Source organism: Salvia miltiorrhiza, chromosome 1 (assembly GCF_028751815.1).
Source record: "Salvia miltiorrhiza cultivar Shanhuang (shh) chromosome 1, IMPLAD_Smil_shh, whole genome shotgun sequence".
In the NCBI taxonomy this organism is placed as follows: domain Eukaryota; kingdom Viridiplantae; phylum Streptophyta; class Magnoliopsida; order Lamiales; family Lamiaceae; genus Salvia; species Salvia miltiorrhiza.
The window spans coordinates 74,514,905-74,533,637 of NC_080387.1; the positions used below are offsets into that span (position 1 = coordinate 74,514,905).

General features: G+C 32.5%; 2 protein-coding genes across 2 annotated transcripts; both read right to left on the minus strand.

Annotated features, from left to right (window-relative positions):
- Positions 1-78: 78 nt before the first annotated feature.
- Positions 79-3,269, minus strand: LOC131013153 (probable leucine-rich repeat receptor-like protein kinase At1g35710). Its single transcript, XM_057941194.1, has 4 exons — positions 2,524-3,269; positions 656-874; positions 263-334; positions 79-194 (listed from the first exon to the last, which is right to left on the minus strand). Exons 1-4 carry the CDS (start codon positions 3,212-3,214, stop codon positions 79-81), a joined length of 1,098 nt encoding a protein of 365 aa, XP_057797177.1. The 5' UTR covers positions 3,215-3,269.
- Positions 3,270-9,214: 5,945 nt separating this feature from the next.
- Positions 9,215-11,379, minus strand: LOC131006160 (receptor-like protein 9DC3). Its single transcript, XM_057933335.1, has 2 exons — positions 10,893-11,379; positions 9,215-10,563 (listed from the first exon to the last, which is right to left on the minus strand). The coding sequence occupies exons 1-2, from the start codon at positions 11,125-11,127 to the stop codon at positions 9,341-9,343; spliced, it is 1,458 nt and encodes a 485-aa protein (XP_057789318.1). The 5' UTR covers positions 11,128-11,379; the 3' UTR covers positions 9,215-9,340.
- Positions 11,380-18,733: the final 7,354 nt, after the last annotated feature.

The window sequence follows — 18,733 nt, forward strand, 5'->3', positions numbered from 1 at the left end:
AATAATAGGTAAAAATACATGATTTGATCGGATGGGAAATTTTGAGCTATTTAAGTACAATGATATTTATTCCACTAATCAATGGAAGACAAAGAACAATATAGATTTGAGAAGGACATATCTGTAAATGCTATATGGAAAAGTCAAATATAGATTTGAGAAGAAGTTCAAGGTCTCAACAATGGCTGTAAATGCTAAATATACATGAAAATTAAGAAACATTTGAATATGTGTAAAACTCTACAAGAGTTAGAAATCTTACCGGTTAAGGCATTGTTCTGAAGTACTAAAGTAGATAGTGCTTTCATGTTCCCAATCTCTTTCGGAATAGTACCTGGAGAATAATGAAGTCATCAAAGTCAAGTTCCATATTGTTAAGTATAACGATCATAACAATAATAGGTAAAAACACATGATTTGATCGGATGGGAAATTTTGAGCTGTATACTATTTAACTATAATGATATTTATTCCACTAAGACAAGGAACAATATAGATTTCAGAAACATAGCTGTAAATGCTATATGGAAAAGTCAAATATAGATTTGAGAAGAAGTTAAAGGTCTCACAATTAATGGCTGTAAATGCTAAATATACATGAAAATTAAGAAACATTTGAATATGTGTAAAACCCTACAAGAGTTAGAAATCTTACCGGTTAAAGCATTGTTTTCAAGGGATAAAAACTCTAGTACTGCTTTCTTGTTCCCAATTTCTGAAGGCAATGCCCCGCTAAGTGTGTTACTTGATAAGTCAATCCATGCCAAGGAAGACATGTTGAAAATGGTTGGTGGCAAGGTGCCTGATAACTTGTTCGAACTCAAGTCCAATACTGTTAAATTATGAAGATGATGTATCTCTTGTGGAATAACTCCTACAAATATCCAAATCATCACAAAGAGTTAGTCTAATTCTAGATTGAGACGTATAGGGAAAATATTACTTATCACCCTAATTTATGAACCTTTTAATGTTTGCGTCCTAGAGTCAAAGTCATTGTTTCCAAGGAATAAAAAATTTAGTGCTTCCATCTTTTAGGATAAAGAGACGAGTGCTGAAGATGGTTCCAATTGAAAAGAAACAAAAATTTATGCTTTCAAATGTCTCATTTCTTTTCTAACATTTGACACAAAAGTATTTTTCCTTTCTTATTTTCACTTCAATGATGGATAATATTATCCATCATTGAAGTGAAAATAAGAAAGGAAAAATACTTTTGTGTCGAATGTTGGAAAAGAAACGAGACTCTTAAAGGTGAAAATAATTTTCTTTAGAAATGAATTTGCGAAGTAATAAAACAATCTATTACTATCTTTTAATTACCTGAATAAAAGCTCTCCAAAACCTATCAAATATCTTTTACTTTGCATCTATTTAATTTAACAAACAATATTATCTTTTACCTAAACTTGTGGCTAGCTAAATAATAAATCATACCACTTAAAGTATTATTGTCGAGCAATAACCCGTCAAGAGCTGTCATGTTCCCCACTTCTCTCGGGATTGATCCACTAAGTTTGTTGGAAGACAAATTTATGTACTGTAAATTACGAAGATTTCCAATCTCTTTAGGAATAGTACCTGGCGGAAAAGTTAAATAAATGTTAAAAAGGTGTGAGCGACAAAGAGTTCTAATATTCTAAATTTGTGGGTGCAATTAAAGCTCCACTAAGTTTGTGGGAATCCCCAAAAAAAGAAATTAACTCGCTAAAAGAGTTCTAATACCACTTAAACTATTATTGTCGAGCCGTAAGTCAGAAAGAGCTGTCATGTTCCCCACTTCTCTCGGGATTGATCCGCTAAGTTCGTTGGAACCCAACCACATGAACCATAAATTATGAAGATTTCCAATCTCTTTCGGAATAGTACCTGGAGAATAATGAAGTCATCAAAGTCAAGTTCCATATTGTTAAGTATAACGATCATAACAATAATAGGTAAAAATACATGATTTGATCGGATGGGAAATTTTGAGCTATTTAAGTACAATGATATTTATTCCACTAATCAATGGAAGACAAAGAACAATATAGATTTGAGAAGGACATATCTGTAAATGCTATATGGAAAAGTCAAATATAGATTTGAGAAGAAGTTAAAGGTCTCACAATGGCTGTAAACGCTAAATATACATGAAAATTAAGAAACATTTGAATATGTGTAAAACCCTACAAGTGTTAGAAATCTTACCGGTTAAAGCATTGTTTTCAAGGTATAAAGACTCTAGTACTGCTTTCTTGTTCCCAATTTCTGAAGGCAATGCCCCGCTAAGTGTGTTACTTGATAAGTCAATCCATACCAAGGAAGACATGTTGAAAATGGTTGGTGGCAAAGTGCCTGACAACTTGTTCAAACTCAATTGCAACGCTCTTAAATTATGAAGATGATGTATCTCTTGCGGAATAACTCCTACAAATATCCAAATCATCACACAAAGTTAGTTTAATTCCACATAAATTAAAGAATTAAATAATATGGCATTAAATGCATGATTTGACCTCATAAATATAGGAATGAACTTACCAGTCAACTTATTTACACCAAGGTACAACTCTTGAAGCTTCGTCAAGTTCCCAATTTCTGTCGGCACAAATCCAGTGAAAGTGTTGTTTACCAAAGAAAGATACTCAAGCTGTGAACACTTCTCCAAACTCGATGGTATTTCCCCATACATCTTGTTGTAAGATATACGAAGCCTCTTGAGTCTATGCAGATTGTGTTTGCACATATCAAGAGGTAAACTACTAGACAAACTATTATTCCTTAGTTCCAAAACTTCTAGAAATGACATGTTGAAGATAGATGGGGGAATGGGGCCATGAAAGGAGTTCTCGTTCACGTCTAAAGAAACGAGAGAAGAAAGATTCCCAATTTCTGGTGGGAGGGTTCCGACAAGACCCATGGACGATATATTCAACTGAGTAACCCTATTGTAACGTGAATCACAAGTAACTCCGATCCAACTGCAAACACTGGCTTCAGTGCTCCAATTTTGGGTCAATATATTTTGAGGATCTAAAGTGATTTGAGATTTTAAGGCGAGAAGTGAAGAACGATCAGTGTTGATATCGTTTTTGGCTGAACTATAATCCATCAAATAATGGATTGGTAAGAGTAGTGTAAGGATGAGAAAATGGGGAGATTTTTGCATTTTTTGGCTAGATTTTGACAGTAGTAATTTTTTAGAATATTGAACTATGAAATCCATATACATGTATATATAGTGTGTGTGTGTGGATATGATGGGCAAATGGGAAGGATTAATGATGAAAGTAGGAAATGCAGAGTTTCCTTTTATTCAAAGCTAAAATAATATTTTCCCATTGGAAAGACGAAGAAAATAATTGTGGAACTACAAAGAGTGATTTTTGGAGGCAAAAGCAACTAAGACTATTTATATGGAAAGCTACTTTCTGTTCGATTTGGGAGATTGAGTCTAACCCAAATCTTAAAAAATGACCCTAAAATTCATATTAAAATAGCATTATAAGTTTTGGCCGTGATCAGAGGGCTACGTCAGTTGAATAAACAACAAAACCTGTTTGTTTATTTAAGTGGTAGAATAACATGCAAAAGTAGAAGATATTCTCTTTTTTTATAATAGATTTGGGAGACTTTAAATCCCCCTTTTTGTGATCTTTGAATAAGATATAATAAAGGGTAATTCACACTTTGCAATCTAAAACCAAGCTCTACGCAATTGCCCCCTTAAAATAGAGCAATTGTTGCAATTTGAATTCGAGTTATTTTGAATAATAATAATAATAATAATAATAATAATAATAATAATAATAATAATAATAATAATAATAATAATAATAATAAGCTCTTGGTAACGAGGAAATTTATTCAAATTCAAATAGTTTTATCAAAAACACCAGTAAATTCTTACATAAATTAATTTGTAAGTTTATGTAAGAATTTTTCATACGGGTTGAACTCTAAAATTTCTACGTGCATCTTATGTTAATTCGGTTCTCAACCTCACTTTGTGTGTCATAAAAGTATTGTTGAAAATACATGTATATTGTGGGATCAATTCAGGAAGATCATGATAAACCATTCCTTGTGCTTGTAAAGAATAAACTCTTCGTCTTACAGATGCGAGTTCTTTATCCAATTTTACACTGAACGAAGTAAATGACAATATTCTATTATAAGCACGAATATCCCTTCTTAAACTAAAAGCTTCTTCTGATTGAGATGTAAAAATTCATCCAAATGTATCAATCAATAAAACAATTAGGTCACATATTTTAGACTAGTGTTTCATTATACTCACTGAATTAATAAATTTGCTATGCTATCGAAATAAAACATAATTGTGAGGTTGGCCCATTTCTCATTCCTTCTTCCTTTCTTTTTCTTTTTGGGTCTGGGCCAACTTCAGGGCCCAGAACCGAGCCCACCCTCTTATCCCAGCCCATTCCCAAACCCTAAGCCCACTCCCCCCACTCCCCTTTCGGATATACTCCACCCGCTCCTCTCTCTCCCTCACTTCACTCAGCGCCGCTCCACTAACCCTAATCCTCTCATCTCTCTCTCTGACCCCTCGTTTCCTCCACCTTCCACCGCCATTTTACCTTGAATTCTTCAGCGCCTTCAATGGCTTTTCACCCTACCGTTGCTGCTACCCTCCATAAATCCCTGATGCGCTCTCATGCTGGTAACACGTATTATCAAGGACTGAAAGGCTCTGCTATTCCTTTGTGGTTAACTCTTTGATAATATTGGATTACCTGCGTGGGTGGTGGTATCACCGGGCTTTCCTGACCATCGGAGCCCTGTTTGGTGGTTACCTGAGTTGATCTGAGCCGCCGGAGTTCTGACCTTGGCTCCTGCTGTTGGCGGTTCTGTTGAGATCTGAGAAGCTCCGATTGTCCACCTTGGCCTTGATTGTTGAGCTGCCGGAAGGGTTGCCGTGTTAAGGGGGAAAATCTGAGCCCCTGTGTCCCGAGGACACCTTTTCCCTCATCTGAACCCTAACTTCTTTTATCTCTTTCTTTTGTTCTTCCTTGTATCTTTTTACTCCTTTCTTGTCTTCTCTGTGCAGATCTGAAGGAGAGGGAAGGAGGAGCTGTGAAGAAGAAGGCATAATTGAAGGAAGGAAGAGAGAAGAAGTGCTTGAGCACGAAGTGGGGAAGACATGAGGTTCGGGAATCAAGCGGTGAACCCTGGCTAGGCGAAGATACCCTACAATAATTAAATTGAACAAAGAAAGCATAACTAACAATCTACTAAATTGAAATGAGTTTTGGGCTTAGGGATATTTAATATGGGCTTCTATAATTGGACTGAACACTTTCTTTTCTTGGACTTTAAATAGTGAACTTGATTTTTGGCATAAATGGGCTCAAATCTACTTTTATATATTTAAGTATTCAAACATGCTTTATTAGTTAAATTTTGAGCTAAGTTCCTCAAGAAAGTATACATATTTTACTACTTTATTTATTTATTAGGCTCGTGACTTTGGGTTTGTGCTATAGAACAATTCTTAAAATTATTTAAATTATCTTTAAAAAAAGCTTGATTACATCTATTATCTGAATTTATCTGACTAGGTACGGCGTGACTAGAACGTAACTGTTGATGTGAATTACTCAAGTTATTAATCAAGTACAAAATTTTCAGTGTGAGATTTCATTTTAATACATGTTGTGGTCATTTTAATATTATGTGTTTACCGTATACGAGTTAAATTATATATTGTTAGGGGCCCGTTGAATGGGTCCAGGCCGGAAAGGTCTTTGGTATGCCACAATACGATTTAAATGTAAAAGTTAAGGTTGCAGCCATAATAGACAGGGGCCCGTTGAATAGGTCCAGGACGGAAAGGTCCTTGGTATGTCACCGTGCGAGTAAATGTTATAAATGTTAATATCGTATGTGTTATCGTTTTATTAACTTGGACAATTATTGCATGATATCCCACACTGAGTATACTGTGCATGCTCATCCCATACTTTACAAATATTTCAGGTAATTGAAGTTGGAGATGCAGTGGAGGGTCGAATGGGCATCTCAAGTCATATTTTGAAAATTGTTGCCCCTTTGAATTTAATGCAATATCTCATATTTTGTTTAGAATAAGTTTTGCATGCATTTTAAACTATTTTCATATCATATTCGATTTATCAAGTTAAGTTATAATATTATTATATTATGTTTATGTCATGGCTTGATGCTTTTAAATTCAAGGTTTATTTGCGTATTTTATTTGATAGTTTATCTATTTTGAAATTGGTTTTAAGTGAGCAAAATTAATTTATAAAAAAATGAGCAAAATTATTTACTTTATGATTTTCTGCATTAAAAGTTCTTCAAATTTGTATTTACAAAGCCTGTACGACGTTGTTTTCATTTGTGATCCACAATGACGACACACTGGCATTATTATGTCACCTCAGCTTTAAATTCATCGAAAAGAGTCATCGTGGACATCGGAGAAGTTTGAAAAAAAATCAAAAGATGGTGATTTTTTTTCTTTTCCAGAATTAAAAGTTCCTGCCCTCTATTCCATCTCTGAAACTTGTTGACCTATCCAAAGATGAAGCAGAATAACCCCTTTGTCTATTTTGGATTCGTTTCCCTCAAGATTTTGATAGCTTCTTTACCAGCTAACTAATTACACAAAACAGAGTCCAATCAAACACATTGCTACACAAAAACGCAAAATGCAATCTTCTTCTTCTTCAGTGATAAACAAAAAATTAAGTAATTTCAATAATGATTAGCCCAATTAAGTTACCAAAAGCCATATAACAAAGAAAAGAGACCAATCAAACACATTAATAATAAATGAAAAACAATTTTTACAGTAACAATAAAGATGCAAGAGGTGACGACGGAGAGAGGTGGTTATGGCAACGATGGAGAAGGTGGCGTCAAAGATAGAGAAAAAGGGCAACAAAAGATTAGCAATAGTTTTTCACGCAATTAATTTGTTGTAAAGTATATATTACTCGTCAATTAATCGTTTCACACATAAATTATTTTTTAAAAAAATTCCTATAATTTTTTTTTATTATTAAGTTCGAAAGGAAAAAAAAGAAGAAAAAAGGAGCGTTTACTTATGAATTCTTTATACAAAAAAATTGTTTACACATACAACCAAATCTTGACCAACATGGAACCAATATATATAATGGAAAAAATAAACATAAAATACGATCATGTTCCAACCAAAAGTCTTTCGTCAGAATCTAATGTTTGATGCTTGTTCCAAAATGAAGTGGATAGAGAAACCATTAGGGATGATATAATAGACACAAATAAACCCTCTAAAATTATTTTTATGATTTTCCATATCTATAACTATAAACAAAGTCTGACGTGTCACGGCAATTAATATGCATGTGAACATTAATTACTATCATTGACTTAAAGCATCATTACATTCTTTATGATTTTCTTCATTATTCGCCGTCATTTATTTTCAGAGGAAATAATATGGTCGATTATAATTTACAACCAAATCTCTATCGATCTCTTTTTTTATGTTAGTGGCTAATTAACTTTTATCTTTAAAAGTTTTAAAAGGCCATTTTATTGTTCATATATATATATATATATATATATATATATATATATATATATATAGGAAGAGGTTCTAATAAAAACCTCTGTTAAAATGAGAACTAGGAACCTAATCTTGACCTTTTAAATATTAGATCTAATGGTTAGGATTTAGTCAACAAAAGAAACTGTGCATCTATTATATTTTACTGTGCAATTAAAAAATATGCAATTTATGCAATTGAAACCAACAATGCAAAATACTCAAGCAAATCGAAATTGTGCATCTATGCAATCGAAACTGTGCATCTGTAGTTTAATCTCAGCCCTCTATTTTATTTAAATCAATGGTTTTAAATTGGTTCCTAATTTTCATCTTAAGAGAGGTTTTTATATTAACCCTACCCTATATATATATATATATATATATATATATATATATATATATATAAAATATCATTTTCATATTGTAAAAAAAATAGCTATAAAGATAAAAAAAAAGGATAAAAAAACCCTTGATTCGAGACTAAGAAGTTTTGTAGTTGTAAATTATAGGCGAAATCGAATCAACTCGCAACTAAGAATATTCGTCTATTTGACGACTTAAAAATAGTTTGATCGTGAATTATAGATAAATAATACTATCAATTCATGATAAATGAAATTCGTGGTTGTGAATAGTAAGCGAAATAGAGTTAATTCAGGATGATTACGGAGCTTCATGGTTGTAACTTATTAGTATAATAATTTATCTTCTTATTTTCGTAATGTCATTTTTTTTTTATCATTATAATAGTACAAAATGACTATTCAATTAGTTCACTTTATATGTATCTATGGAGGCCCATCACAATATTCATGTACTGGACTCATTCAAAGTATAAAGCCCATTAAAGCCAGCCCAAATTGGGTTCATTAATAACGGCGTCGTTTAGTTTCAAAATGTTCCGCTCAAACCCTCTCAGCTTTCTTTCTCCAATCTAAAAAGCCCTTTAAGAGAGAAGGGGAGAGTGAGAGAGAGATATCTTCGATAAAGCAACACATTCGATAAAATGTCACATGATATAGCATATTTACGTTGTAGTCTATTTTCATTGGCTGTATAAAATTAAATTCACTACACCTTTCTATGACTATTTTTTTTTTGAGAGGGAAAGGTCTTTCATTCATAATCTCGATGTACAATCTCCTGGAGCCAACTCAAAAAATCCGATCTCCAGACCATTACATCAGAATGCCAAGTGGCAAAGTTTGCCAAACAATGAGCGGCTCGATTGGCCTCTCTACGAGCATGACAAAAGTCTATGACTATTTTTTTTATTTAATTACACTTTTTTTCTATTTTTATATAGAATAAGAAGTAAGATATTTTGTAGATTATTAAATTAAATTAGTTAATTAATAAAACAAGAGCCAAAAAAATTGTATAAAACATTATTTATAAATTAACAGCCACTACAAACCAACGATTTATAAGTAAACAAACGCTCATTTCTCCAAATCAATTTGATGATTTTGAGGATCTGTTCATAGGCTTAACAGAATCTGTTCCAACTAGATTCATGTGTGGTATTTTTGCTCGAAGAAATCCAGCAAGCAGTTCTATGTCACTAAGAGGATTACATTTTTAATAATCTAAATATTTAACAAATAAAATCACAAAACTGTTTTAGTTTATCCAAAAAATTACCTAAACGAGATAAAATTAAAACTTCACATATTTGAACAAACAACAACATTTCGTAAACTCTAAAAACACACTAACGTAGCCATTACAAAGGAAATAAGAAAAAGAAAACACAATTCGAGCACAAGCCTTCAATTAAGTTCTCCTGCGTGTTGGTGTTGGTGTAGCTCTGCTGCGTCTCTTCTTCTTCTTCTTCTTCTTATTATTATTATATCCAATGCCAAAAAAGAATTCCACTAACCATCTTGGCCTTCCATTTCTAATGATAATGTAACCAATTCCAATTCCAACTACGAATCCACTTCCATATCCCATCACCACACTTCTCCATCCAAATCCATCTATAAATCCAAACTCATCTTCTTCATCATCATCTTCTTCTGGCTGCATCTGATGCCTGTTCTCGTCGTTGCATTTTCTCGTCAACGGAACTCCACACAGTCTCCAGTTTCCCACGTATGAATCATTCTCAAATGTGGAAAACTGCTTAGACTGTGGTATTTGTCCCACAAAATTATTCATTGAAAGGTTTAATTTCGCAAGAAATGTCAACCCTGTCAATTCACTTGGAATTTCTCCATCCAACTTGTTCACCGACAAGTCTAAAGATTCAAGTTCACTCAAATTTCCAAGAGATGAAGGGATATTTCCTATGAGGTTATTGTGGGACAGATTCAAGTATTTGAGAATCTTAAGATTTCCTATGGAATGTGGAATACTCCCAGAAAATCTATTGGAGGATAAGTCGATTGTTGTAAAGGCTGACAACAATCTCTGTAATAATTGATCCAGACCTTTCAAGGTGAGCCTCATCTCCACATAATATTTAAAGAAGGTGTCGTTAGTTGACAAGCTTGTTTCATTTACCTCTATCATTGCTTTGAAATTCTTGAAATATCCTTGAGGCAGAGAGCCCACAAATCTATTCTGAGATATATCTAAAACTTGCAAATTATGAAATGGAATCTTGGTTTGCGAAGGAATTGACATGTTACCATAAAACTTGTTAGCCCTCAAGACCAGCACTTGAAGGTCTAGAAGGACTTCCATCCAAAAGGGAAATTCGTCTTGTATTCTATTATTTCCAACGTCGAGGTCTTGTAGTCTTTGGCAATTGATCAAGGACTTAGGTAATGGTCCTTGCAATTTATTACCATTCAAATTGATGGACACAAGGCCACATCCCTTGCTAAATGATGATGGAATGAGACCACTAAACTGATTCACATTTAAATGAAAAATGAGCAAAGATTTGCTCAAATTTCCAAAGCATTGTGGAATTGTTCCTTCCAAGGTGTTATTTGAGAGAACAAGAAATCCAAGAGATGTCAAGTTACAGATGGAGGATGGAATAGTACCTGGAGAGTAATGAAGTGATCAAAGTCAAGTTCCATATTGTTAAGTATAACAATCATAATTGAGAATAATAAGTAAAATACGCTATTCGATCGGTTGGGAGATTGAGTTGTATACTATTTAAGTATAATGATATTTATTCCAGTAATCAATGGAAGACAAAGAACAATATGGATTTGAGAAGAACATAGCTGCTAATGCTATATGGAAAAGTCAAATATAAATTTGAGAAGAAGTTCAAGGTCTCAACAATGGCTGTAAATGCTAAATATACATGAAAATTAAGAAACATTGAATATGTGTAAAACTCTACAAGAGTTAGAAATCTTACCGGTTAAGGCATTGTTCTGAAGTACTAAAGTAGATAGTGCTTTCATGTTCCCAATTTCTGAAGGCAATGCCCCGCTAAGTGTGTTACTTGATAAGTCAATCCATGCCAAGGAAGACATGTTGAAAATGGTTGGTGGCAAGGTGCCTGATAACTTGTTCGAACTCAAGTCCAATACTGTTAAATTATGAAGATGATGTATCTCTTGTGGAATAACTCCTACAAATATCCAAATCATCACAAAGAGTTAGTCTAATTCTAGATTGAGACGTATAGGGAAAATATTACTTATCACCCTAATTTATGAACCTTTTAATGTTTGCGTCCTAGAGTCAAAGTCATTGTTTCCAAGGAATAAAAGATTTAGTGCTTCCATCTTTTAGGATAAAGAGACGAGTGCTGAAGATGGTTCCAATTGAAAAGAAACAAAAATTTATGCTTTCAAATGTCTCATTTATTTTCTAACATTTGACACAAAAGTATTTTTCCTTTCTTATTTTCACTTCAATGATGGATAATATTATCCTTCTAATATTATCCATCATTGAAGTGAAAATAAGAAAGGAAAAATACTTTTGTGTCGAATGTTGGAAAAGAAACGAGACTCTTAAAGGTGAAAATAATTTTCTTTAGAAATGAATTTGCGAAGTAATAAAACAATCTATTACTATCTTTTAATTACCTGAATAAAAGCTCTCCAAAACCTATCAAATATCTTTTACTTTGCATCTATTTAATTTAACAAACAATATTATCTTTTACCTAAACTTGTGGCTAGCTAAATAATAAATCATACCACTTAAAGTATTATTGTGGAGCCATAAATAGTCAAGACAAACTTAAGTAGTGTAAATTACGAAGATTTCCAATCTCTTTAGAAATAGTACCTGGAGAAAAGTTAAATAAATGTTAAAAAGGTGTGAGCGACAAAGAGTTCTAATATTCCAAATTTGTGGGTACAATTAAAGCTCCACTAAGTTTGTGGGAATCCCCAAAAAAAGAAATTAACTCGCTAAAAGAGTTCTAATACCACTTAAACTATTATTGTCGAGCCGTAAGTCAGAAAGAGCTGTCATGTTCCCCACTTCTCTCGGGATTGATCCGCTAAGTTCGTTGGAATCCAACCACATGAACCATAAATTATGAAGATTTCCAATCTCTTTCGGAATAGTACCTGGAGAATAATGAAGTCATCAAAGTCAAGTTCCATATTGTTAAGTATAACGATCATAACAATAATAGGTAAAAATACATGATTTGATCGGATGGGAAATTTTGAGCTATTTAAGTACAATGATATTTATTCCACTAATCAATGGAAGACAAAGAACAATATAGATTTGAGAAGGACATAGCTGTAAATGCTATATGGAAAAGTCAAATATAGATTTGAGAAGAAGTTAAAGGTCTCACAATGGCTGTAAACGCTAAATATACATGAAAATTAAGAAACATTTGAATATGTGTAAAACCCTACAAGAGTTAGAAATCTTACCGGTTAAAGCATTGTTTTCAAGGTATAAAAACTCTAGTACTGCTTTCTTGTTCCCAATTATTGAAGGCAATGCCCCGCTAAGTGTGTTACTTGATAAGTCAATCCATACCAAGGAAGACATGTTGAAAATGGTTGGTGGCAAAGTGCCTGACAACTTGTTCAAACTCAAGTCCAACCCTCTTAAATTATGAAGATGATGTATCTCTTGTGGAATAACTCCTACAAATATCCAAATCATCACACAAAGTTAGTTTAATTCTAGATTGAAACTTATATGGAAAATATTACTTATCACCCTAACCTATGAATCTTTAAATATAAAACAATGTCATGTAAATACACGCTAACACATCCTACTTAACATTTAAAATGAATGTATTGAATTCTTTATAAATATAGTATATTTAATTCAAAGTATTTCAGATTACTAGTCCTAATGAATGTTATATGGAAAAGTCATTTATAAATTTGTGAAAGACTCAATTATATGACTTTGACAATTGATCAAGGATTTAGGTAATGCTCCTTGCAATTTACTAGTATCACTTAAATTGACTGAAAAAGAGTCCAATCATTGGTAAATGTTGATGGTCCTTGCAATTTATTACCACTAAACTGGTTTGTGTTTAAATGAAAGATCATCAAAGATTTTCTAAAGGTTCGAAAACCTTGTATGCGTTATTGTATAATGATTAGTGGTCCAAATTGAGTTTATACATACAATTAAGCTGAGATAAATTTTAAATTTGACACTCAAACATAAAGCACATAAATTAAAGAATTAAATAATATGGCATTAAATGCATGATTTGACCTCATAAATATAGGAATGAACTTACCAGTCAACTTATTTACACCAAGGTACAACTCTTGAAGCTTCGTCAAGTTCCCAATTTCTCTCGGCACAAATCCAGTGAAAGTGTTGTTGAACAAAGAAAGATACTCAAGCTGTGAGCACTTCTCCAAACTCGATGGTATTTCCCCATACATCTTGTTGTAAGATATACGAAGCCTCTTGAGTCTATGCAGATTGTGTTTGCACATATCAAGAGGTAAACTACTAGACAAACTATTATTCCTTACTTCCAAAACTTCTAGAAATGACATGTTGAAGATAGATGGGGGAATGGGGCCATGAAAAGAGTTGTAGTTCACATCTAAAGAAACGAGAGATGACAGATTCCCAATTTCTGGTGGGAGGGTTCCGACAAGACCCATGGACGATATATTCAACTGAGTAACCCTATTGTAACGTGAATCACAAGTAACTCCGATCCAACTGCAAACACTGGCTTCAGTGCTCCAATTTTGGGTCAATATATTTTGAGGATCTAATGTGATTTGGGATTTTAAGGCGAGAAGTGAAGAACGATCAGTGTTGATATCGTTTTTGGCTGAACTATAATCCATCAAATAATGGATTTGTAAGAGTAGTGCAAGGATGAGAAAATGGGGAGATTTTTGCATTTTTTGGCTTGATTTTGACAGTAGTAATTTTTTAGAATATTGAACTATGAAATCCATATACATGTATATATAGTGTGTGTGTGTGGATATGATGGGCAAATGGGAAGGATTAATGATGAAAGTAGGAAATGCAGAGTTTCCTTTTATTCAAAGCTAAAATAATATTTTCCCATTGGAAAGACGAAGAAAATAATTGTGGAACTATAAAGAGTGATTTTTGGAGGCAAAAGCAACTAAGACAATTTATATGGAAAGCTACTTTCTGTTCGATTTGGGAGATTGAGTCTAACCCAAATCTTAAAAAATGACCCTAAAATTCATATTAAAATAGCATTATAAGTTTTGGCCGTGATCAGAGGGCTACGTCAGTTGAATAAACAACAAAACCTGTTTGTTTATTTGAAGTGGTAGAATAACATGCAAAAGTAGAAGATATTCTCTATTTTTATAATAGATTTGGGAGACTTTAAATCCCCCTTTTTGTGATCTTTGAATAAGATATAATAAAGGGTAATTCACACTTTGCAATCTAAAACCAAACTCTACGCAATTGCCCCCTTAAAATAGAGCAATTGTTGCAATTTGAATTCGAGTTATTTTGAATAATAATAATAATAATAATAATAATAATAATAATAAGCTCCTTGTAACGAGGAAATTTATTCAAATTCAAATAATTTTATCAAAAACACCAGTAAATTCTTACATAAACTAATTTGTAAGAATTTTTCATAAGGGTTGAACTCTAAAATTTCTACGTGTGCATCTTATGTTAATTCGGTTCTCAACCTCACTTTGTGTGTCGTAAAAGTATTGTTGAAAATACATGTATATTGTGGGATCAATTCAGGAAGATCATGATAAACCATTCCTTGTGCTTGTAAAGAATAAACTCTTCGTCTTATAGATGCGAGTTCTTTATCCAATTTTACACTGAACGAAGTAAATGACAATATTCTATTATAAGCACGAATATCCCTTCTTAAACTAAAAGCTTCTTCTGATTGAGATGTAAATAATTCATCCAATTGTATCAATCAATAAAACAATTAGGTCACAGATTTTACACTAGTGTTTCATTATACTCACTGAATTAATAAATTAGCTACTCATGCTATCGAAATAAAACATAATTAAATTGAACAAAGAAAGCATAACTAACAATCTACTAAGTTGAAGATACAAACCAGAATAATGTCACTAGAATCCCAAACGAATAACCATGTCAGATGCAGAAACTATTCCTCTTATGCAGAAAAAGTAAAAGCTTATCTCTATAATTAATGTCACTAGAATCCCACACGAACAAGGAATTAAGACTAATCAACATTGTAGGCTTTGTAGCCCAACATTAGCTCTTCATCATTCATTCGATTCAGTTGACATTGATCTCTTCAATTCCTGTACAAAAAAAAACAACCTAACCTAATTGTGTATATTAAATTTCATTAAAGCCAAAAAATTCAAGAATATTGAACAACTAAAATACACACATAAGTTGTCTATATACAATTAACAACCAATGTGGCACAACCAATCCCTCTGTCATATCATCCATCTAATTTACACACTTTTTTCTTCTCATTTTTCTAAAATTTTCAATTCCACATCGACCTTTTACAAAACTTAATCAAATAAAAACTTATAGTATAAAATATCATTTCTATTCTCCCAACAAAATATTAAGATTTGATTTATATAGGTGGTTGAGATTAATATAATTTGAACTCTATTACATTAAATTAAATTAATTTCAAAAGTTATGTAAAGATAAATTCATTACAAAAAAAATAATACTCCATCAAATTTCAACAGGTTACTAGCTAGTATCTTATAAAGCCAAAAACGAAGTTGACAACGAAGTCTGTTGTATTGTTGTAACCAATGGCGGAGCCAGAAGGCCCCAGTTTAACAATTCTTTTGGGCTTGTGGTATTTGCCCCACAAGATTATTCGTTGAAAGGTTTAATTTCGCAAGAAATGTCAACCCTGTCAATTCACTTGGAATTTCTCCATCCAACTTGTTCACTGACAAGTCCAAAGATTCTAGTTCACTCATATTTGCAAGAGATGAAGGTATATTTCCAATGAGGTTATTCTGGGATAAATTCAAGTATTTGAGAATCTTAAGATTTCCTATAATTTTTTTTCAGTTTTTAAAATCTTATGTGGCGTCCATGTCATTCATTAAACTTAACACCCGGAATGAATTTCGCCACATAGGATCTGACTCATTTCGCTGATGGCCGGAAATCGGATGCGGGGGAAATTTCCAATCAATTTTGCAATTCATGGATTTTAAAGTAGATTTTTTTTTGTCATGAGAAAAAATTGAAAATTAAAAAAGTATATGAATTTAGCGGCAATTAGCCCGAAGTGACATGTTACCGTAAAACTTGTTAGACCTCAAGACCAACACTTCAAGCTGTGGAAGGACTTCCATCCAGAAGGGAAATTCATCTTGTATTCTATTATTTCCAACGTCGAGGCCTCCTAGTCTTTGGCAATTGATCAAGGATTTAGGTAATGCAAGTTATTATTTTGTCAGCAAGTTTCAAATTAAGTCACCTATAATTCTGATTGTGTTTACCACCTTTTATTGTGGACATACAGACGTATACTACAATTCTATGTCTGAAAAATTGTTCTCTTATATAGATTAAGGTATTCTGTTTTGAGTGAAAAGAAAAATACTACCCCCTCTGTCGCATTAGTAGTGTCCCGTTACTTTTGGGCACAGAGATTAAAGAATGTGTAAAAAGTAGATAAAGTGGATTGATGAAAATTATTTAAATAATATAGAGATAGAATATATTGCCAAAAAAGAAAGTGGAAACACTACAAAAAAATAAGTGATTACCGGCGGCATTTCCCGCCGGTAAAAAAGGGACGGCCGCCGGCGATTCAATTACCGGCGGCACCCTGCCGCCGGTATTCATCTCGTCGGAGATGTGAATCCCGGCGGCGAAGCTCAGCCGCCGGAGATTGGCGGCGGCCCTACCGCCGGTGGAGTTTCTCGGGAAGCTCAGGTGGTTTCCCGAACGTTTACCGGCGGTCAGTGCCGCCGGTAATCAGCGGCGGGTAGATGCCGCCGGTAACCAGCGGCGGTAGCATTGCCGCCGGTGATCACCACCACCACACCGATGGTCGTCGATGTTTGGAGATTACCGGCGGCCCTTTGCCGCAGCCAATTACCGGCGGCACTATGCCGCCGGTAATGAAATAATTATTTAAATTATTTATTTTATTTATTTATTTATTTATTTATCTCCACTAATATTTTCGTATTTATACAATATTTCAAACCTTAGGCGAACTTCCCAGTGGGTCACCCATCTTAGTTGTAATCTAAGTCAAGCACGCTTAACCTTGAAGTTCTTTTTCAATTGTCTCCAGTAGAGAACACTCGTATAATTGATATATCTATTGCCTATTAAATCATTTAAAGGCTATTTCAATATACAATATATATCATATATTCATAACATTTGAATATGAGGAGATTATATCCAAGTAATGTTGTTAATTACGGACCAGTCTCGTGCCGCCCGTATTTTTATGGCAAATAAATATATATTTTTAAATTTTTTTTAATTTTTTTTTTTTAATTTTTTTTATCAATATAGTTTATTAATCATAAGTATTTTAATTTGATAGTTTTAATGTATTTTTGAATTCATTTGCATATATGTCTTTATTTTTATGTCGAAAAAATATATCTATTTATTAATCAATATGTTATTAATTTTTTTTTATCAATCTACGTTATAGAATATAAGTATTTTCATTTTGTAATTATAATGTATTTTGAATTCATTTGCATACCTTGAATTCACTCACAATAAATAGAACGATTTGAAAACATAAAACAATTAAATTGTTCAACAAAACACAAATGTTAAACAAAGTTCAAGTGTAATTGTGTTTGTTCAGAATTTTAATACGATGGTTGAGTGTTGTGAGTATAATAAAGGTCCTAAGTGTTAAAATAATTAAAGTGTAGTAAGAGTCCCACCTACTTTTACGAAAAATAGAAATAGAAACCAAAATACGGCACAAGTTTAAGAAATGTCATGCAACACTTCAAAACGAATACAGATATTAAAAATAAATAGTTTATAATGAACTAAAAGAGAGAAAATTGAGTTTACAAATTCAAATATTAAAAATAAATAGTTTATAATAATTTTTTTAAAGATGTATTTATCAAAGAATTTAGAAATATAGATTAAGGTATTCTGTTTTGAGTGAAAAGAAAAATACTGCTCCCTCTGTCCCATTAGTAGTGTCTCGTTACTTTTGGGCACAGAGATTAAAGAATGTGTAAAAAGTAGATAAAGTGGATTGATGAAAATTATTTAAATAATATAGAGATAGAATATATTGCGTAAAAAGAAAGTGGAAAGGTGAAGTGGGACACTACTATTGGGACGGAGGGGGTACTCATTTGTGGGATATAAATATAATGTTACTTGCTGTAAAGGTGAAGGTGTTTGTAATGTATTGATATTTCATTTTAAGAAATAATCTATTGAAATGGAACGTACAAATAAGAAAACATGACATATTGAATTGAGATCGAGGATTGGATACTACATTAAGTGCTTATATCATATATTTGCATGACAATGTGTGAATTTCATAATTATCTTTTTATTTTTTATGCTCATGAAAACATGTTGGCGCTATTTTCGGTGTATACTGGATAAATTTATGATTTATCTATCTATATTCATTTCTATCTATATTCATTTGTAATAGCATGCGAATTACATATAACATGATTGATAAATTACACTTAAAAAATGTGTGATATAATTAATTTTTCTTGTTTCAATAAATGTTAACATAGTTAAATAATTCGTGTTCAAACTCAATTTGAA

Excerpts from the sequence above, each read along its gene's own strand:
- LOC131013153 (XM_057941194.1), bottom strand. The coding sequence starts at position 3,214 with ATGTATATGGATTTCATAGTTCAATATTCTAAAAAATTACTACTGTCA. Across the intron at positions 335-655 it reads TGAAAACAATGCTTTAACCG|GTACTATTCCGAAAGAGATT; the intron begins GTAAGATTTCTA and ends ATTATTCTCCAG. Across the intron at positions 195-262 it reads TCAGAACAATGCCTTAACCG|CATTTACAGCCATTGTTGAG; the intron begins GTAAGATTTCTA and ends ATGTATATTTAG.
- LOC131006160 (XM_057933335.1), bottom strand. The coding sequence starts at position 11,127 with ATGATTTGGATATTTGTAGGAGTTATTCCACAAGAGATACATCATCTT. Across the intron at positions 10,564-10,892 it reads TCAGAACAATGCCTTAACCG|GTACTATTCCATCCTCCATC; the intron begins GTAAGATTTCTA and ends ATTACTCTCCAG.